The sequence below is a fragment of the Arvicanthis niloticus genome, chromosome 5 (genome assembly GCF_011762505.2).
Source record: "Arvicanthis niloticus isolate mArvNil1 chromosome 5, mArvNil1.pat.X, whole genome shotgun sequence".
NCBI lineage: Eukaryota > Metazoa > Chordata > Mammalia > Rodentia > Muridae > Arvicanthis > Arvicanthis niloticus.
Window position 1 is genome coordinate 25,587,985 of NC_047662.1, and position 20,516 is coordinate 25,608,500.

The 20,516-nt window shown below is 48.2% G+C and overlaps 1 protein-coding gene across 7 annotated transcripts in view; it reads left to right on the forward strand.

Moving 5' to 3' along the window:
* The window catches only part of Azin2 (antizyme inhibitor 2), a 31,742-nt gene extending 19,619 nt beyond the window's left edge, over positions 1-12,123 (forward strand). For all 7 annotated transcript variants that reach the window (XM_034503631.2, XM_076934161.1, XM_076934162.1 and 4 more), the window contains 2 exons: positions 8,689-8,903; positions 11,661-12,123. In XM_034503631.2, coding sequence (XP_034359522.1) covers positions 8,689-8,903; positions 11,661-11,799 — 354 coding nt within the window. In that variant the 3' untranslated portion in view covers positions 11,800-12,123. The remainder of the gene's footprint in view (positions 1-8,688; positions 8,904-11,660) is intronic.
* Positions 12,124-20,516: the final 8,393 nt, after the last annotated feature.

Consider the following 20,516-nt stretch of genomic DNA (forward strand, 5'->3'; position numbering starts at 1 on the left):
GAGAAAACTGGCCTTAGGGGGTGGAGTTCCTTGTTCAGAGTCTCAGACTTGGTAAGGTGGAATGCTTCTTCTCTGCAGACTGTGAGCCACTTGCGGGGAGCGGGCATGCTTTATTCATCTTTGATTATCTGCTCATGTCAGAGAAGCTCCTGTGAAAAGACTGCCTTCCTTCTACAATCACTGCCTCATCGGCCACGCAAGCGCTGTGGGGCCTTGTTATTCTCATTCATGCACGGCCTCCTGTCAGAATGATCCTGAGTGAGCGGCTTGTCTGACATTGTTGAGATGGAATCACCTTTAAGAATGATATTCTAATGATGGATCCCTAACTAGATGGATCCCTTACTAGACTTAGGAGCATTGTGGCTTTTTGTTTTTTTAATTATCTGAAATAACACACTTTACTATTGTGCTCATAGAAATATTCTGATTGTGTTTATTGTTTTATCTCCTTTGCTGCCAATGCCTTTACAAAATCTGTTTATTTTTATTTTATGTGTATGAGTGTTTCCCTGCAGGTAAGTATGTGCACCACATGCAAACAGCTCCTGCAGAGGCCAGAAGAGGCCATTACATTCACAAGAGCTGGAGTCGCAGACTGTTGTGAGCTGCCATGTGAGTGTTTGGAACCAGATCTGGTTCCTCTGGAAGATCCAGTGCTCTTAACCACTGAGCCATCTCTCCAGTTCTGTCAATGTTTTTTTTTTTTTTTAAACAAAATGTAATCTTATCTCAAGACTCTCATAAAATCCCCTTGTACTCTATTATTCCTCTTCCCACCCAATCTACTATTCCTCCTCCCACCCAATCTACTATCCCTCCTCCCACCCAATCTACTATCCCTCCTCCCACCCAATCTACTATCCCTCCTCCCACCCAATCTACTATTCCTCCTCCCACCCAATCTACTATCCCTCCTCCCACCCAATCTACTATCCCTCCTCCCACCCAATCTACTATCCCTCCTCCCACCCAATCTACTATCCCTCCTCCCACCCAATCTACTATCCCTCCTCCCACCCAATCTACTATCCCTCCTCCCACCCAATCTACTATCCCTCCTCCCACCCAATCTACTATCCCTCCTCCCACCCAATCTACTATCCCTCCTCCCACCCAATCTACTATCCCTCCTCCCACCCAATCTACTATCCCTCCTCCCACCCAATCTACTATCCCTCCTCCCACCCAATCTACTATCCCTCCTCCCACCCAATCTACTACCCCTCCTCCCACCCAATCTACTATTCCTCCTCCCACCTAATCTACTATCCCTCCTCCTACCCAATCTACTATCCCTCCTCCCACCCAATCTACTACCCCTCCTCCCACCCAATCTACTATCCCTCCTCCCACCCAATCTACTATCCCTCCTCCCACCCAATCTACTATCCCTCCTCCCACCCAATCTACTATCCCTCCTCCCACTTAAACTATGATCTCGCCTCTCAACCAATTGTACTCTCTATGAAGTACTGGAATGTGTGCTATTTTAGACAACTCAATGTTTTAAATGTTTGTATATAGCAAGTACATCTAGGCACTGTGGAAATAGTTCAGTTGGCAAAGTGCTTGTTACACGTGACTGAGAACCCGAGTTTAGTCTCCAATACCCTTGTAAAAAGAAGAAAAAAAACCAGGTTTGGTGGTGCACTCTTGTAATCCCAGCACTGAGGACGCTGTGGGAAATGGGGCTCTGGGGATTACCAGCCAGTAAAACCTACTCCAATCATCACATTCCCAGGTCCCAGTGAGAGACTGTTCTATTGCTGTGAAGAGACACCATGACCAAGGCAATGCAAAACAGAAAGCATTTAATTGGGCACACTTATAGTTCATGAAGAAGTTCAGGGAGAAGACAGGCATGGCACTGGAGCAGTTGCTGAGAGCTTTACATTCTGATCTGGGGGGGGGGGAAGGAGGAGAAAGAGGAAGAGGAGGAGGGAAAGGAAGAGGAGGAAGAAGAAGAAGAGGAGAAGGAGGAGAAGGGAGACTGAGTCTGCCATGGAGTTTTGAAACCTCAAAGCTCACCCCTAAGGCCACACCTCCTAGTCTTTCCCGAACAGTTTTACTAACTGGGGACCAAGCCTTCAAACACATGCGCCTATGGGAGACATTCTCATTCTCATTTAAACCACTATAGAGACCCTGTCTCAAAATCCAAGGTAGATGGCTCCTGAGGGATGATACCAGAGGTTGACCTCTGGATCTCATGTGCATGGGCACAGACACACACAGATACACAGATACACAGACAGACAGACACACACACACACACACACACACACACACACCTGAATACACAAGAATATGCATATAACTCAAAATATCTGGGCATGGTGACACACACCCATAGTCCCAGTACATTGGAAGCTGAGGAAGAAGGATTGTGAGTTTGAGGCCAGCCTGGTCTATATAGTAAGACTCTGTCTCAACAACATCAAATATCTAACATACTAATATTTAAATAAAACTGTATGCTCATGGCAGCTCAGTGATAGAACTTAGTATGTTTGAGATATGGGTTTAAGCCGCAGCACTATTTGTTCGTTTGTTCATTCATTCATTCATTCATTCATTCATTCATTCTCTCTCTCTCTCTCTCTCACACACACATACACACACACAGAGACAGAGGCAGAGAGAGAGAGAGAGAGAGGCAGAGAGAGAGGCAGAGAGAGAGAGGCAGAGAGAGAGAGAGAGAGAGAGAGAGAGAGAGAGAGAGAGAGAGAGAGAATTTATTGCTAAGTGGAGTAAACACTGCCACCTCTGGTCCTGAAGGGAAGTTGCATGAGGAAGGGACTTAGGAACTGAGGAATGGCTTCTCTCTGCAAAGTGACCTGAAACTTGAGCATCAGTGACATCACAGGAAGGGAGCTCATCTGGGGCAAAGAAGCATGCAACAGAGACTATTCTAAAATGGGAAAAGTAGATAGGGAAAGACTTTAAAGCTTTATTTGTCTATGTGTGCAAGCATGCATGCATCCATGCATGTATGTATTTTGCAGCAGGCTGTCACTATGTACTCCCATCTGGCCTAGAATTCACTATGTAGGTCAGGCTGACTTTGAACTTGCAACAGTCCTCCTGCCTCTGCCTCCTGAGTGCTGGGATTACAAGTGGGTATCACCGTGCCTGCCTGAGGACTGGTGTTTGCCTATGTTACATGAAGAACTTGTGAAAAATTTGTCTGGCAGTACCTGGAAGGAGAGAGTCAAACTGAAAAGGAAAGCTGCTCACTGCAGCCGAGGGAATGCAAATGAAAGCGAGGTATGCTTTATCCCAGACAGTAATGGGTGAGGATGTGCCATAGGTGGGTGTCCCAGACACAGCCGGTGAGCATCGGTGTGTCTGTGTCAGGAAACAGATTGACAGTGTCAGATAAGGCTAACCATGTGTACCCTTTGTCCCAGCAAGTTCCCGGGTGCTTGAGTTGCTATCACAGACTACACACAGCATCAGTTGTACAGTACAGAACACCAGAAGCAACCTTAACGTCTGTCAGCAGAGTAACTAGTGAGTGAACGTGTGACCTGCACGGAGCTCTGTGCAGCGTGCCTGTGCCAGCACTGGGGACACAGGTGTCAACTGTGTCAAGTGTGTAGCTGTCAAAAGCACGCAGAGTGAAACCTATCATTTAACGTTAGGTACATTCATAGAAACATTTTTTTTTAAGCCAAGAGAATGCTGAACACGACAGTGGTTAACCCCAGAAAAGGAAGGAGGGCGATGTGCTTGGGTGGACCACACATCGAAGAGGCTGGAAAGTTTACAGCCTTCTTCTTTTGAATTGTTTTAGTGATTGTTCTTTGGCAGAGTCTCACTGTGCAGCCAGGCTGCCAGCCTGTGAGCCTCTTGCCTTAGCTTCTGGAGTTCTGAGATCACAAGGTGAGCCCACCGCTTGGCTTGAAACTGTATTCCTTTAGTTGTCAGGCAAGCACACAGATACTCTTTCATACATGATATAAGGGTAGATTTATATGAATTAACCAACCACAGTGTCATTATTTAATTGATATCCTTTGATAAGCCCATGATTATTTTACATGCTTTCTAGTACTAAGAAAAATGTCTGGACAGTCTCTATGAGTAATTCATTTAGTCTGTTTTAGATTAGGGAGGAATTTACTTTTGCTTTATTAAAATTTTCTAGCTAGAAGAGTGTACGGCTCATCTATTTTATTTCCCCACTAGGGTCTTAAGACTTTCCTTGATTAAATATTAGCATGGCCCAAATATATCCAATAATTTTATAACAATGCTTCTATTACTTTTGTGAGTAGAAACTTTGTCTCTGAGCTTAGACACTGACTTGTGTGCTAACAATGATTTCTTCTAGCCATTACCCCAACTCCTTTGAGTTTTATCATTTTTATACATTTATTTATTCACTTTGTCTTCTCTCTCTCTCTCTCTCTCTCTCTCTCTCTCTCTCTCTCTGTGTGTGTGTTGGTTCCCACCTTCCCCACATGGGTCCTGGAGATTGGACCCAGGCTGTCATGTTTGGCAGTGCACACCTTTCCTTGCTGGCTGTCTTGCCAGACCCACTTCCTGCTCTTTCTACTGGCTGGGCATATCTATAATGAAGTGTTTTATTTCTTCATTTTCTATATACATCCTTCTATTGTAACATTGTAAATGCTGTAATGCCAGTATTTCTCATGATGTATGTGTGTATACACACATATATACATACACATACACACACACACACACACAGAGAGAGAGAGAGAGAGAGAGAGAGAGAGAGAGAGAGAGAGAGAGAGAGAATAATGATAACAGAGAGCCTTAGATTTGGAGTAAAAAAAAAAAACAGGTTTAGGACCCAGGTCTGCCACATGGCAGCAGAAGAATCATAGGCAGGCTACAGAATGGCTACTGAAGCCAGGGGCTCTGGTTTCTTTGGAAAATGAGGGGGCAGATCTTTTGACTCCTAAAGTCACTTCCATTTCTAAGTGAGGCTGCTCTTAGCAGGTCTCTACATGGTTAGGGTTAGCTCATTGGCATAAGTAGACTGTCCCCATGGAGGGGCTTTGTTTTGTCTGCAGTTTTAATCAAGAATACAACCGTCGCTGGGCATCTGATGTAGCCTTGCATGCACTAGACATTGAGTTGGAGTCACAGACCTGCATTTTCTGTGTTATAAGGACAGTGATGGGTGTTGGGTATCGCCTCTCCTTCCCTTTCAGAGGTGCATTTCTTGGTTCCTGAAGGGGATTTTTTGACCATAAGGATGGACTTGATTAGCTGAAATTTCCTGTCCGATCTCTGCCTGTACATCTACAAATAGGGTTTTTATCCTAAGGTTATGTTCCAGTGTCCCACCCACTTTTGTTGCTGCCTGTCAACAACTCTCTCTTCTTCCACTAAAAATATTTTGGAGCGTTTTATATGGTATATATAAAAATGGATTATTTACTTTAGGGGCCCATGTACCCCACCTTTCTGTGTACCCCATCCCTGGCTCTCTGAGCCCGAAGCTCACTGACTAAGCAAGAATAGCTGGTCATAGATCCTCCATCTCTGCCTTCCCAGCCCAAGATTCCAGGCATACTCATACAAAGATTCTGCTTTGTATGAGTGTGTTGAAGATCTGAACTCAGGTCCTTGTGTGCCATGTCCCCATCCCTCCCCAATATCTTGTTTATTTATTTATTTATTTATTTATTTATTTATTGAGACAGTCTTGCTGAAACATCAAGTTCAAGGCCTGTATGGTCTACAGAGTGAGTTCAAGGCCAGCATGGATGACTGAGGGAGACCCTGTCTCAAACATACAGAACGAAGGGAGCTGTGGACACATTTCAGTGGTAGAGCGCCTGCGTGGCAAGTGCCAGGCCCTAGATTCAGGCCTAGTTGTAAAAGTTAACTTTATTCTCCTGATGTAACTGTAATCTCCAAGGATCACTGCCTCTTTCTGCTAACTTAGGCCTCATTTTGGAAGCTTCTAGCCTCTGTACAATCTAATCTAGGCCTAGAGTGTTTTCAGCCTCTGAGACTTGCTTCAGAATAAGCTCACCCCTTTCTAGTTCTTTTTGATCTCTGGCTGGCTGGTTCAACTCAGCTGCTCCTCTCCAAGCTGACTGATTCAGTCAGTCTTCTCTTGCTTGGCCTTATACTAACTCTAGCAATCTGTTCTAATCTTCTGGCTCCTTCTCATTCTTTGGCTTGTTCTGTCTTCACCTGTGTCTAGTTTGTTCTCTCTGCAAGCTGTCTCTCTCTAACTGCCCTGGTAAACTGCCTCTTCCTCTCTCTGTGCTCTCTTAAGTAGTTTCCCTTTCTCTTCCTAGGAGAGTTGGGTGTATTCTGTCTTTTTCTGATCCATCACTTCGTCTGCCATTCAATTAGATATCTCTTTCAAACATGGCTGTTTCCTTTTACAAACTAGCTTTCCCTTCATTGTTTAGGATTAAAGGTGTACTGAGGGCATGTCTGTGTTCCAGCCAGAGGGATTAAAGGTGTGTGCTAGGGGTTGAGCCACTCCACAACTAGAAAAAGTTTTTTATTTGTTTGTTTGTTTTTATAGCAAATAACCCAGTCTTGGGGTTCACACTGCGATCAGATGTCCTGCAATACCTAGTCCCACAAAAAGAGAAACGACTGAATAAGTGAATGAATAGCACGAGAGACAGAACAGTCACAAGGTGTCAATTTAAAAATAAAATAAAGACAAAAAGAGCTGGCTGTGTGGCTCAGCAGTAGAGCTCCTGGCTAGCACACATGGGGTCCCACGCTTGACCCCAGCACCACACACAGCTGGGTTTTTTTTTGTCTGTTTTTAAGCTTGTACCTCTAATAGGCAAGAGGATGGTAACTTATAACCTAACGGTATCTTTGTCTTTGTTGTGGAGAAGGCTTTAAAGGCTGTTTTCCCAAACAGAGCACCTGTCCCTCAAGACAGACCATCCACTCAATTTTTTTTTTTCTAGAGACTGGGGCTAGGTGGTGCACACCTTTAGTCCCACCACTCAGGAGGCAGAGGCCAGGATCTGTGAGTTCAAGGGTAGCCTGGTCTACAGAGTGAATTCCAGGATATACAGGGCTACACAGAGAAACCCTGTTTGGAAAAAACGAAGAGAAAAAAAAAAGATATGAAGCTAAACGGATGAGCATCAGTTCATTCTCCCTTTAAATTTAATTTTTTGTGTGTGTGTGTGCTCACTCCCACTGAAGAGCCTGGTATACAATAGGTGCTCAACAAGTGAATGGACTGGTGAATACAGGCTAGCTCTCATCATGGACCCTTTCCTTCTTGATAGGACTGGGCACTGTTAATTTTTGTCACCCGTGTGAACCTCATTTATACTTATGGAAACAGTCCCTCTTTCTTAGTTTCCCCTCAGCCCTGAGCTGGCTCAGCTGATGGCTGGCCTTTCTTCTGCTGGTCCTCACTGCCCCCTCCCAGGCCCTTTGGATGGCTTGTATGCATGTCAATTTTTCTTTCTATAGACCCTACCCACGCATGGCATGCAATCGGTTATAAATATTGAAACTAGTACCTGCTAGGGCCAGACTGGAGTGTGGGGGACAGAAAGACACTGGACACTTGCCCTTCAGCTGACAGAATTTACTCTGTAGGGAAGTTGGGCCCGAGCACATCAGTGTTTCGTTACCAATCACGAGTGCCGTGAGAGGTGGGACTCTGAGGGGTGTCAAGCTTCCAGGGGCTTGGGATGCTACCTCTGAACCTAAAGAAAACATGGCAGGCTTGGAGAGAGGGAAGATCTGGGGGGTAAAATTAGGTGTAGGGGAGGCAGGTTTGCTGGAGAGTAGCCCAGGAGCAGCTGACATGTGGCCAGAATTGCAGCAGGCAGAGCAAGGGGCCAGCGAGGCCACTCAGAGGACCCCACCCATGTCTCTCCTTCAGCTGTGACCCCTCTTCTAGGACCTGCCCAGCAGGAGCCCTAAACTGTGCACAGAATTGAACTGATACTTTAGTTGTCCAGAGATGGACTGTCAGAGATTTCTTTTCCATTTGGAAATCATTTAAGAAGAAAGTTAGCCATTAGCTGGACGTTGGTGGCACATACCTTTAATCCCAGCACTCAGGAGGCAAAAGCAGGTGGACTTTCTGTGATTTTGAGGCCAGCCTGGTCTACAGAGTGAATTCCAAGATCACTGAAGTTGGGAGTCAGTGTGTTTGACCTATGGCCTCTGTAGACTCTGCCAGATCAGAGATGACAGTCTGTCGGTCTGAAACCCGAGTCAGGGTGACTCTTACTCCCCTGTGGGCTTTCGGCTTCTGCCTCCCGGCCATGCTTCCTAGAAGAGAAAGCTTCAGGGCTGGAAGAGAGGCTGGGAATGAGCTCATGGAAAGGGCTGTAGAGGTGTAGATGCAAGGGAGGTCTAAAGGGGCCAGTCCGACTGGACTCACAGACCCAGTGACAGCCACCGTCGGACTAGCATGAGCCCCCCAGACTCGCCCTCTGCCAGCTGGCCTTAAATGATCTATGTGCACTGATTGATTTCCCCTCCCAGCAGCCAGGTAAAGTAGGTGATATTTATCCCTATTTTTCAGACAAGCAACCTGAGGCACCTGAGGTTTACGTTCTTGCCCAAAGTCACACCCCTGGAAATTAAATACTACCCATGTCAGCTGTGGGGGCTAGAGCAGGTGTCTGAGGGAGGAAATACTTGAGGGCGTGGTATGTCCATCGGAGCTGAGGCGTCTCCCCTTCTCTCCTACAGAAACCATCTGCGGATCAACCGCTGTACAGCAGCAGCCTGTGGGGCCCAGCAGTTGATGGCTGCGACTGTGTGGCTGAGGGCCTGTGGCTGCCGCAACTACAAGTAGGGGACTGGCTGGTCTTTGACAACATGGGTGCTTACACCGTGGACACGAAGTCCCTCCTTGGGGAGACCCAGGCCTGCAGAGTCACTTATGCCATGTCCCGGCTAGCCTGGTAAGAGGGTCCTGCTGTGAAGTGGGGTGAGAGAGTTGGGCAGAGCAATAGGGAGACAGAGCCCAGAGTCTGTTGTTTTGGAATCCAGTTTGGCCACCTCGGTAAGGCCTGTACTGGGTACCTGGCTATGGTCACAGGGGATGCTCAGCCTCAAATGGGGCACACAGTCCTATGGCTAGTACTGTGCTGGATAGGGGCTCTATTCCGACCAGAGCCCCATGCCTGCTCCCTGAGAAGGTGAGGGTTAGCAGACAAGTGGGAGAAGGAATGGGGTATGTTCCTCAATGGATGTTGCTTGTGACTGCACGGGGAAGCAGGGCCAGTCCTGGGAAGGCCTTGGAGGCAGAGTGATGGACACAGAAAGCAAGGCCAGGGTTGAAGCGTGGTCTGTTCTGGTCCTGGCAGCGTTTTCTAAAGACCATTCCAGCTGTAGGCGCAGGAAGGAGGATGTGAACAGATGCAGGCAGGGGCGGTGGCTAGGTGGCAGCTCTATGACCTGTGCTTACTCTGCTGAGCCACTCTGCTGGCCCTTCTTGTTTAAGAAGGGACAGTAATGGTAATTCTGCCAGTCTCCTCTGAGGTCAGAGGTATCTGAGGTGGAGATTGCCAACACCTGAGGGACACTCACGTCTGTTGGGTCTCCACACTCCACACTGTTAGGCACTCCACACTCTTTCCTTTTACCCCACAAATCTCTGAGGTTCAGCATTGTTTCTGGAGAGGTCACATGGTTGGTGCCAGGCTACAACAGGGCTCAGAGGGCAGGGCACCTGGGAGGGGCTTGTATGCAGGCCCCTCAGAACTGAGTGGGCGGATATCCTGAGAGCCCCCAGGAGCATCACCAATGCCAGGTCTGAAGGGCACAGGGAGTGTCACATTTCATTCATCTATTCAATGTTCTCATTGTGTCTCTCCAGTGGGGTACAGGGTAGGCCCATGCAGTCATTTTGCCATTGAGGTATATTTGACAAAGCCCAACGAACAGACGGACAAACCCCAAAGTAAAACAACTCCAGGTGGATGAGGCTGTGGAAAGTCACCACATTCATTACCAGAGACACCAAATGCTGACACAGATAGGCAAGTGGGCATGTCAGAAAATCTCCCATGTCAAAAATACCTCTAACATGTTTTGCTTTGAGGCCTACTCTGTGCCAGGCCCTGAAGGCACAGGAGTGTCTAATGTTGTCAGTTGAGCCAAAGTGTCAATCTGTACCCAAAGATCCTGGCACAGAGTGGGAAGGGCCTTAGGGTCGGGGGGCTGTGGGTTGACAGGCTGTTCATGGAAGCTTCTTAGAACTCTGATAGGTCTTGGAAGCCTGGGAGTCCAGGACAGCAGCCAAGAGGGTAGCTAAAAAGTGAGGAGACCTGAGAGGGCACTGTTCTGTCACAGAATTGCTGTCGTCTCTGTCCATCTTCAAGCAATGGCATGTTGGGAAGACTGAGTTGAGAACCTTGGAGGCCTAGCCTGGACTTGGTCTTGAAGGCAGCTGGGGACCATTGAAGGGTTACAGACGGGAGAGCAGGGGCAGAGCCTCCCACCTCCCTCTGGTTTGCTGTCATATGAAGCAGCCAGGAGGGAGGTCTTCCTGTCCGTGGAGGACACGTGGAAACGAATGTGAGGAATTGAATAGAAGAGGAGGGGTAGACCCCAGAGGTGAAAGGCAAGCTGGCACAGTCCTCATACCGTTTTCCCCACAGCGCCCTCTAGCGAGTACCCCTGTCTGTCCAGTGAGTGACTATGGTGCTAACCCACTGCAGCATGGCAGCAGTGAGGGATTCAGCCACATCCCCTGCCCGCTGTTGGTGAAGGGATGCCAGGGATGCAGACAGTGAGCCCTTGATACAAGGAGGGCTGTTCTGTGAGTAGGGCCCTGCAGTGTCTGTCGGGCTCCAAACCTGGATGCTGGGGAGGAATTAGCGTGGATAACGCAGATAGGACAGCATGGTGCTGCGGAGGGATGTGTGATGGGTGCTATGGTGACAACTGGGGGTGCCACAGGGAACATGGGGTGCACAGGGGCCAGTCTCCTGGGCTGTGAGTCTGGCAGGAAGGTGCAAGAGGAGAGTTTGCCTTCCGTGCTGTGTCTGTCTGGAGGGACGGAAGCAGGTCAGGGGATCCCAGTGAGAGACAGAGATGGATGAATGGGCGGGGCGGGGCGGGGCGGGGCGGAGCTGGGCGGGGCTGGGCTGGGTGTGGGGCAAGGTTGCTGGCTGTGGCAGCAACCTTGTGAACAGCTGATCAGATGGTAGGACTGCTCATCCACATGGAAAGGGAAGATAAGAGCCAGCTTGTGAGAGTGGGGTGCGGCAGGCTAAACCTGGGCTGTGGAGATGAGAGCTGGGCTTGGTCCTAGTCTCCCCAGCTGTTAGGGAGGAGTCACGAGCAGCTCTTCCTCTCTGAGTCTCAGTTTCCTCTTCGGGAAAATAGAGATGGTTTGGTTTTCCTGCAGTGCTTTTGGAAGAATGAACTTAGGTAATGTGTGGAGGTGGGGGGGTGGGGGGGCAAACCTAGCACCGTGTCTGATGCACAGAAAAATCTCAGTAAGTATGAGCACCTTTCCTTTATCACGTGTGAAGAAACAGTGGTGACAAGGGCCACAGGCCTCCCTTGTCCTTGCCCTTGTCTTCGCTTAGGGCTCAGGTGAAAGACCTGTGTATAATGAGACTGGACTCTGTATAGAAGCAGGAGCCACAGGAAGCCCTGGGCCTCCGTCCCCATGCTGGGTGCCATCACCATTTGTCTCTTGCTCTCAGGGAAGCGCTTCGAGGGCAGCTGCTGCCTGCAGAAGAAGACCAGGACGCTGAGGGTGTGTGTAAACCTCTGTCCTGCGGCTGGGAGATCACAGACACCTTGTGTGTGGGCCCTGTCTTCACCCCAGCAAGCATCATGTGAGCAGGCCTGTTTTCCCAGAGAATCCCAGCGGGGCCAAGGAGATGCCTCCGGAGAGGTGGGCAAGGCAGCAAGCTGGTACCCTCTGGCCAGGACTCTGGTGCTTGCTCTGCCACCCCCACGCTCCACCTGTAGTGTTTCTGCCCTGTAAATAGGACCAGTCTTACACTCGCTGTAGTTCAAGTATGCAACATAAATCCTGTCCCTTCCAGCTGTGTCTGCCTCTGCAGCGTGAGGGGCCTGGCCATCCAGGTGTGGGGGGTGTGCTTGGGCTTGCCCTTAGTCTCCTCCCCACCTTTGTAAATACGAATCAAATAAATATTTAGTTTTTTAAAAAAAAACCTTCAGTGGAATCATTCACAAAGTTGCCTAGGCCAACCTGGTCTACAGAGTGAGTTCAAAAAAAAAAAAAAAAAAAAGAAAGAAAAGAAAAGAAAAGAAAAGAATTAGGCAAAGTGGCCTAGCAAGGCTGAGAGAGCCTGGCCTACCCGACATGTAGAAAACAGTTCCTCACCTCAGCCCCGACTCTGCTCCTGAACCCCAACATTGCTCGCTGTCATCTGCTTCTCTGACTCATCACTGTCGTCCTCACAGGCCTCCATGGCTGGTGTCGTGAGGTGGGGTGAGTTGAGGTGGGAATCAGAGTTTCGACCATGAAGGCCAAGGCCTGGCCCAGAGAAGCTTCAGAAATAGAGAGCAACCAAGTGGGGGATGGGTGTTTTGTTGTTTCAGGGCTCAAACCCAGGGCCTTGTGCATGCTAGGCCGGCGCTTTGGCACTGAGCTACAATTTTAGCCCCATCTCCCTGCCTCTAGGATGTTTTGAGTAGACTGTGCAAGCTGGCAAGGCAGTGACAGTAATCTACATGCTTGACTTGCTCATTCAACCACTGTCAGAACAAGGCTGGCACAGAGCATTGCTGTGTCCAGTACCACGGGTCCCGATGTCTCCTCAGACTGGCAGTTCTTACCAGGACACAGGCTCCTTCCAAGTTATGCTCCTGGGGGTGGGGTGGGGTGTGTGCTGAGCAAAGCTGTTCAAATTGAGACTTCCCCAGCTTCTGTGGCAACCTCAAGATTTTTCTTCCAGATTTAAGGGAAGCTGAGACAAAGTCATGTGCCATAAAATTACCTTTACTTTTTTGAAAAACTATTACTATTTATTGCATGTATGTGTACAGGCATACATGTGCTATGGTGTATGTGTGTGTGTGTGTGTGTGTGTGTGTGTGTGTGTAGGTCAGAGGACAGCTTTTAGGAGTTGTTTCTCCCATTGTGTGGGTCCTGGGGATTGAACTCAGGCTGTCATCTTGCCAGAACGCTTCTTTAACTGCTAAGCCCACATTGCCCCACATTTACTCTGTAAAATAAAAGTGAATACTCCTCATTAAATCCCAGCACTGAGCCCCCCCCCCCATTTTCCCTCCTCCCAACCCCTGGCAATATTAATCTTTCCATTTTTGTGCCTTTGCCCAGTTGGGACATCTCAGTATGACAATGTTTGTCTTTATGGAACATTTCTTGGGATAAGCCTGGCCACTTGGCTTCAGAGTTCCAGTTAGTCTTGGGCTCGTACCTGGCTTTGAGGTCATCTAATGAATCCGTGTGCTATGTGTTCACCATAATCAAGGATATCTTCCTCCTCAAGACTGGGCCTAGTCTCCGTACATTGACAATGAACAGATTGAAAACTCAGGATATCAACTCAGGGAAATCACAAGGAGCTACTCCCCTGTTTCTCCGCCAGCCACCCAGAGCCATGGCTTACAGGGACTCCCAAGCTGGTCTCAGCATTATGCGAGGCCTGAAATGTCCACGTCAGCTATCTGAGCAGATCTGTTCCCACTCATGCTTCAGGTCATTTCCTTTCTGGAACTAGTCCCTGCTCCCAAAGGTGGAGGGCATCTTTGGAGCCATGGGTGGCTGAGCTGCAGCCCAGGACTAAGCTGTTACCTCACTGGAGGGCCTTGGTGACTTTTGAAGTGACTTCCTGCTTGGTATGGGACTTGTTCAGCTCTCTCTTTCACTGTCATCTTCTGTGTGTTTATGTCCCACTTCCTTTTCTGAGGACAGACCTTGATATGACTGATTTGAGAATATTAATGCATATTTATTTCTTTTAGAAAGATTTATTATCCTTATATCGTAAGCGTGAACTTTTACCTGAATGCATGTATGTGCACCATATGCATACAGTGTCCACAGAGGCCTAACGAGGGTGTCAGATCCCTTGAAACAGTGGTTATGAGCTGCCATGCGGGTACTGAACTGAATCTTGGTCTTCTGTAAGAAAGTAAGTGCTCTTAACCACTGAGCCTTCTCTCCAATCTCAGTAATTATTTTTTCCTCATTATTTCTTATCTCCTTTTTCCAAAAAGAAGAGAAAGGAGCATTAAAGTAAAGAATTCTTTTAATGAGGGCTTGGGCCAGTTTTAAAGAATTTTGCCATAGATGTCCTCAAGCCTTGGCCACATGGACTTTTGTCCCCTTGGAGGGCCGTCCTAAGCATTCTGCTGCCAGTGGCCCTCATAGACGCATTCTGTCTGAGGACCTCACTGAGGGACATCTTTCTTCTAATGCTCCTCACACCCACCCCATGCCCTCTGGAGCTTCTCCTTGCATTCATGTGCTCCCGCAGGGTCAGCAGACCTGCTGCTGCCAGAAGCTGACACCCAAGCTCTCCCTCTACAGGCTGGTCTCTTCCCTTTCCTGCTTCACAGTCTACCCCTCACACAGAAGCCGATCCTGTGGCTCTTGTGGTCTCTATGCATGACTCCGAAATCCCCAACCAACTACCACTGGTTCCTATACTATTCTCCTCCTCTTCAGTCCCAGCCACATCAGCCTCTTCTGCACTGCTAACACTCCATGGCTGAGTCGGTATCTATAGATCCCACTCCTAGGACAATCTGTGCAACTCACACTTCCTTCAGCTTCTTGCATCCCCATGCTGTCTTTGGGCGACGACTTCTAAGCTCAAAGTGCCTTTGAAAAGTGGCACTTTCTAGCTGGCTTTCCTTTTCCTCAGAGTAGCTACTGTCAGCACATTTGGCAACATGGTTGTCTGTACATCATCTCTCTGGCTGTCCAGAACGTGAGCTCCCTGACAGCAGGACCCGCTTTGTCCACTGTGTTCTAATCACTCAGACCAGCGTCAGTGCTCAAAAGTACCCAACAAATGAATCTGTTCAGACCCAGGAAACGACAGGCACTAAACGTCTGTCTCTCAGAGGGATTACTCAGAGTAAGTCGATGGCTGTCAAGTTCCCAGCCCAAGGCCTAGCATTTACATCAAAGGTGATGTCTTCAACCCCTTAATGTGTCTGTGACCTATGGTGGGGACTGGCACAGAGATAAGTCCCTATGTGTACTCTAGTGACACCCTTTTTTAATTCTTTATTTTTATTTTCTGTGCTTTAGTATTTGAAGGTATCAGATTCCCTGGAACTGGAGTTACAGATAGTTGTGAGCTGTCATGTGGTTGCTGGGAATTGAACTCAGGACCTCTGGAAGAGCAGCCAGTGATCTTAACCACTGAGCCATCTCTCCAGCCCTATGCGTCCTCCAGTAGTGCACAGTACAATAGAGTATGACATAGTATGAAGTCCTGCATACTTCTGAAACACAAGACCTTGGAAAGATAAAAAAAAAAAAAAAGAAAGAAAAGAAAAGAAAAGAAAAGAAAAGAAAACAAAACAGGGCTGGAGAGATGGGTCAGCGGTTAAGAGCACTGACTGTTCTCCCAGGGTTCCGGGTTCAATTCCCAGCAACCACATGGTGGCTCACAACCATCTGTAATGGGTTCCGATGCCCTCTTCTGGTGTGTCTGAAGACAGCTACAATGTACTCATATACATAAAATAAATAAATCTTTAAAAGAAAAAAAAAAAAGAACAGAACCCCATTCCCCTGATAATGGGCAAAGACACACTGTGTTGGCAATGTTGTTACTACATCAGTTGGGGCAGAGCAGATGGCAGGCCTTTGTTCATCCTAGTTTGATGTCTTTCTTGGTGGCCAAAGCTGTTTTATGCCAAGAGCTCATAATAATCAAATCAAATCTAATCTAATCAAATCCAGGCAGTGAGGTATAGGAGGAAGAAAACAGACAATAGACCCATGGATCACTACACCAGCTAGAGACTTGCCCTCTAGCGCACAGCACGGGTGGGCCATCAATAACCCTCTTGGCAACACAATTCACGGCATGGATGGAGAATGTCACCCAGGGCCCCACCAGCTGCATAGCCAGCTTTAAGCAGGAGCCACTACAATGTGTGAGGGTGTGGTGGTCAGATGGGGGAGAGAGAGAGAGAGATGGAGAGAGAGAGAGAGAGAGAGAGAGAGAGAGAGAGAGAGAGAGAGAGATACATGGAGCAGCCTGAGCATTGGAAAGAGAGATGGAACTGGAGACTGGAGGGGGGAGAGGACTAGTCTGTTGTGGTTGCCTAGCCCTACCTGCTGGAGCCATGGTGAGGTCCCAGCCTGGTCCACGGCTGTGCAGTAGCAGGGGTCAGTGTTGATGTCCATGGCTCATGACTAGAGAGCACGGGGATGTCCCTTGTTGGGGCAGTCGCTGGGGACGACATGATGTCCAGGGGCTGTGCATAACTGACTGCATCCTTTGCTAGATGCCACACTCTGGAGAGCTGGTCCGATCTCTCACCGGAGGCAGCACTTGAGAGAGCAGGCCTTGTGCCTTGCCCAGGCAGCACAGTGGAGCTGGCTTTCATGGCAGGGGTGATGTTTCACTGCTCCGAGGGTGTGAGTGTGAAAGAGCTGACCCTGCCACTCCTCTGCAGTGCAGTGGCTCAGGTGCAGAGGTGATGCCCTCCACCCTCAACCCCCTGCCATCTCTGACAGTGGGGAAATTTGTCCACAGATTCATGAGCTCAGGAGAGCTAGCCTTTCCCCTCACCAGCTACAACACTCAGGAGAACGGGCCCTGCTCCTTACCTGGACAGCACAACAGGTGAGCCAGCCCCAAGGGTGAGAGAGTGGGTGACTTGGATCAGCCCCTCACAGGCTGTAGCACTTTGGAGAGTTGGCCCTCACACCTTGATTGTGCAGCACAACAGGAGAGCTGACCCTGCCTCCTGCCAAAATCAGCATTGGGTGGCCTAGCTAGAGCAGGGCTGGAGAGCTTGCCCTGGTGGTGTGGATAAGGGAGAGTCACAGGGTTGACTAGCTAATCAGCTACTACCCAAGCCTAGATCCAGGGCTCTGAGTTGGTTCACCCAAAGATCTGTATCATCTGTGAATGGTTGAGATTCGTGAAAGAACCAGTCCTGCTGTTCCAAAGCTGCAGGATCTCCATGACACAGGGTAACAACAGGATAACCAGGAGGAGATCCACTGAGGATCCAATATTGATGGTTTCACAGAAGCCAAAGATCTCGAACCATACCATTGACTCATTCATTGCAATGAACATTTGCAAGTGAAGATGTGTGGACAGAGGCATATACTGTGGGACACACTGTGACACACTACAGCTTCCACAATGAGATGTTTCCTATTCTTTGTTTTTATTGTTTGTGTGTGAGGGCTTTATTTGGTGGGGGGGTGGAGGCTGCAAGAGTGAAGGGCAGCTATGAGGGGACAGAAGATGAATGGGGTTGCAGGTGCATGATGTGAAACTCACAACGAATCAATATAAAGTTATAAAAAGAACAGAACAGCAGGGAGAGACCCGGTGGTAGCTTTTCCTCCCTGTCTCTCTTTCTCCAACCTGGGAGAAGCAGGCCCAACCACAGAACCGCATGAGGTCACAGGAGATAGGCTGTCTGAGAGCCCTCTCCCCTACCCCAATCCAGGAAGCCCACCTGTCTAAAATGGCTCACTTCCTGCAGTAAAGGGCCCACAGGGAAGGCAAGAGAATAGGGATTCTTTCACTCCTTTGCTGCATTCTAACTCCTGTGAAAAAAAAAATCACCAACTATGGTATTCTGGTGATCAGTAAAGTGTTCTGAAACATGAGTCCTATTTTTGGGTAATTTCCCAATTCTGCTGAAAATCCTTCAGTTGATTCCCACCAAGATGTCAATAAAAGATAGATTCCTCTTTCTCTGTTCAGCTTTCCAGCCTCTTCTCAGGATCCCGTTTATGTTTCAGTTCCTTAGTGTCTTTGGAAGACACTCATCTTAAAAGTGGAGGGCATCTTTGAAGTCCAAAGAGAGGATGTTTGATCTCTTAGCTTCCAAGTAGCCTTAGATTGTGCAGTCACCATTGTGATGTGCTAGGGACCCTACAGATAAACTTAGGGTTACAGCTGGGCACGGCAGAGCACAGAAACTACTAGCTACTACGAGAGAGACATGTGGGCATATAGAAAGCCTTAGTCTGGCTTCCTAGGTGGCATTAGAGGTAGGATTGCCAGGTAAATTACAGAACACCCAGCCATATTTCTAGGCAAAGACATTACTCCTTTATCTGAAATTCAAGTTTAACAGGGTGTTCTGCGTTTTATTTGCTAACTCGGGCAACCCTATCTAGCAAACCGTTCCTTTGACTTTGGAAGTCCCTCCCTTCTTGAATATGGATAGTGTTGAGACATTCAGCCTGGACTCCTTAGGCCCTGCACCTCCCGTTTCTTGGAGTTCTCCTTCAGCTCGGAGAAGCAACGAGTGACTGACTATATGAGGTCCTTTGGTCTAGGACACTGATTTTTCTCATCTAAAAACATAAATGAGGGGCTGGTCAGAGGTTAAGAGCACTGACTGCTCTTCCAGAGGTCCTGAGTTCAATTCCCAGCAACCACATGGTGGCTCACAACCATCTGTAATGAGATCTGGCGCCCTCTTCTGGTGTGTCTGAAGACAGCTACAGTGTACTCATGTACATAAAATAAAATGTTTAAAAAAACATAAATGAGAGTGTCAGAGCTGAAAAGCACACTTAAGTTCCACTTCGTGGAATCAGAAGTGCAAAAGAGTGAATGCTTGGGGGAACCTCTCCCCATTTCACCCAAGTCCGGCAGAGTTCCGTTTTCTTGACGTCACTTCCGCGTCCAAGAAACTCCTCGGCTTCGATCCCTGTGCTTTTGCGCCCTCTGCCTGCCGGGAGGAGGAATCGACTTTACCGACTTGGACAAAAAGCTGAATCCATAGGTGGAAAGCCAGAATTGTGGTCTGCAGCCTCTAAGGCTCTGGAAACTCGAGCCTTCGCCGAGGGCGGGGCTTCCCGAGAAGGCAGCGACATGGGGCGGGGTCGCCCTGGTGTCCGCCGGCTCAGAAATGCCTGGGACACAGGCTCTGCAGTAAGTGGCCATCTAGTCCATCAGCTACCATTGCTTCCAACTAAGATCCTTCCAGAGTCGAGAACCACAAAGCAGAGTGGACGTTCTCCGCTGAGTTCATGCAGAAAACCGGGGGTTTTGAACGAATTGTCCGTTTCCAAGCGATGATAATGGACATTTAAAAATAAGAATGCCTACTGTCAGGCCTGCCTTGGCCTGCCCTTGCCCTTAGTTTGCATCATTCATTTTACCCACACAGCCCTGTGGAGTGAATTTTATGACTAAGATTCTCACCCTCACTGCTTGTGTCGTAATCTTAATGTTACCACTTATTAGCAGCGTCTCGCAGCGTCAATTACTCTGTGCCACCATGACTGTGTCCGTAAAATGGAAATATAGGACCTGCTTTATATGTTGTTAAATTAACATATTTAAAACATACAGAACAGTCCCTGGTATGTGCTAACCATCAGTGACCACTTAAATCGTTTACATTTACAGATGAGGAAACAGAAGCGTAAATATGAAGTAACATGTCTCAGAATAGACAGTAACTAGAGGAGCAGGTTAGGAAGCCTCTTCTTCCTTCTCCCAGTTTCTTCCTGCATGTGTAGGCAGCTGGTGACGAGCATACACGCTTTTATTAGTAGCGCGTATCACCCTATCACAAATGGCTGTTCTGTAGACATTTTAACAACACTAATGGAGTTGGCAAGCATCTCGTATACACCAGAGCGGGGGCCAGGTTTCTGTAAGAAATGGGAACGGGTGGCTCCAAGACGCAAATCTGGCTAAATCCCAGAGAAGAAACGGGCTCCTGAACATGCTAAATTTGCGATCCCATGAGATATTCAAGTGGAGAGAGTTGTAATCTGGTGTGCTCAGGTTTGTTTTTAGAGAAAAGCAAGATCTCCAAATGATGTCTAACTGGAGATAAACATAACGGCCCATGCATCCCAGAACAGACCTGCTAAGAAGCAGTGGCATTTCATGGGAATGGCATGTGACAGGAATAGTGTCGTGATAGTTCAAAGTCATTGGGAGTTCACAGGCAGAATGGAAGGCGAGAATGGGCTGCAAGCTGGGGGCATATTAGGAAAGGGTGTGTTCTGTACACATTAGTCATCAGGATTTCTCAAGAGGGCAGAGATGTCATCTGTACACTTCAGATGGTGAGCTAGGAGGCTGAAGAGAAGGTGTCAGCCAGTCTCTAAGATTGTCCCCAATAATCCTGCATCCCTGAATCCACATCCTACTTCAGTCCTCTCTCCTGGAGTAGGGGTGGGGCTTAGTGATTCCATCTCAATCAACAGAGTATGTTAGAAGTGGTGATGTCGAGACTGAGGTTAGGTTTCATCTTGGGTGTCTGCCCTTGCTCAGGGGGAAGACACTGGCCATGTTATGAGCTGTGCGGTGGGCAGGTCTGTATGTATAGGAACCGATGACTGACCAATGGCCAGATGTGAAGTCTTCTAACAGTCATCT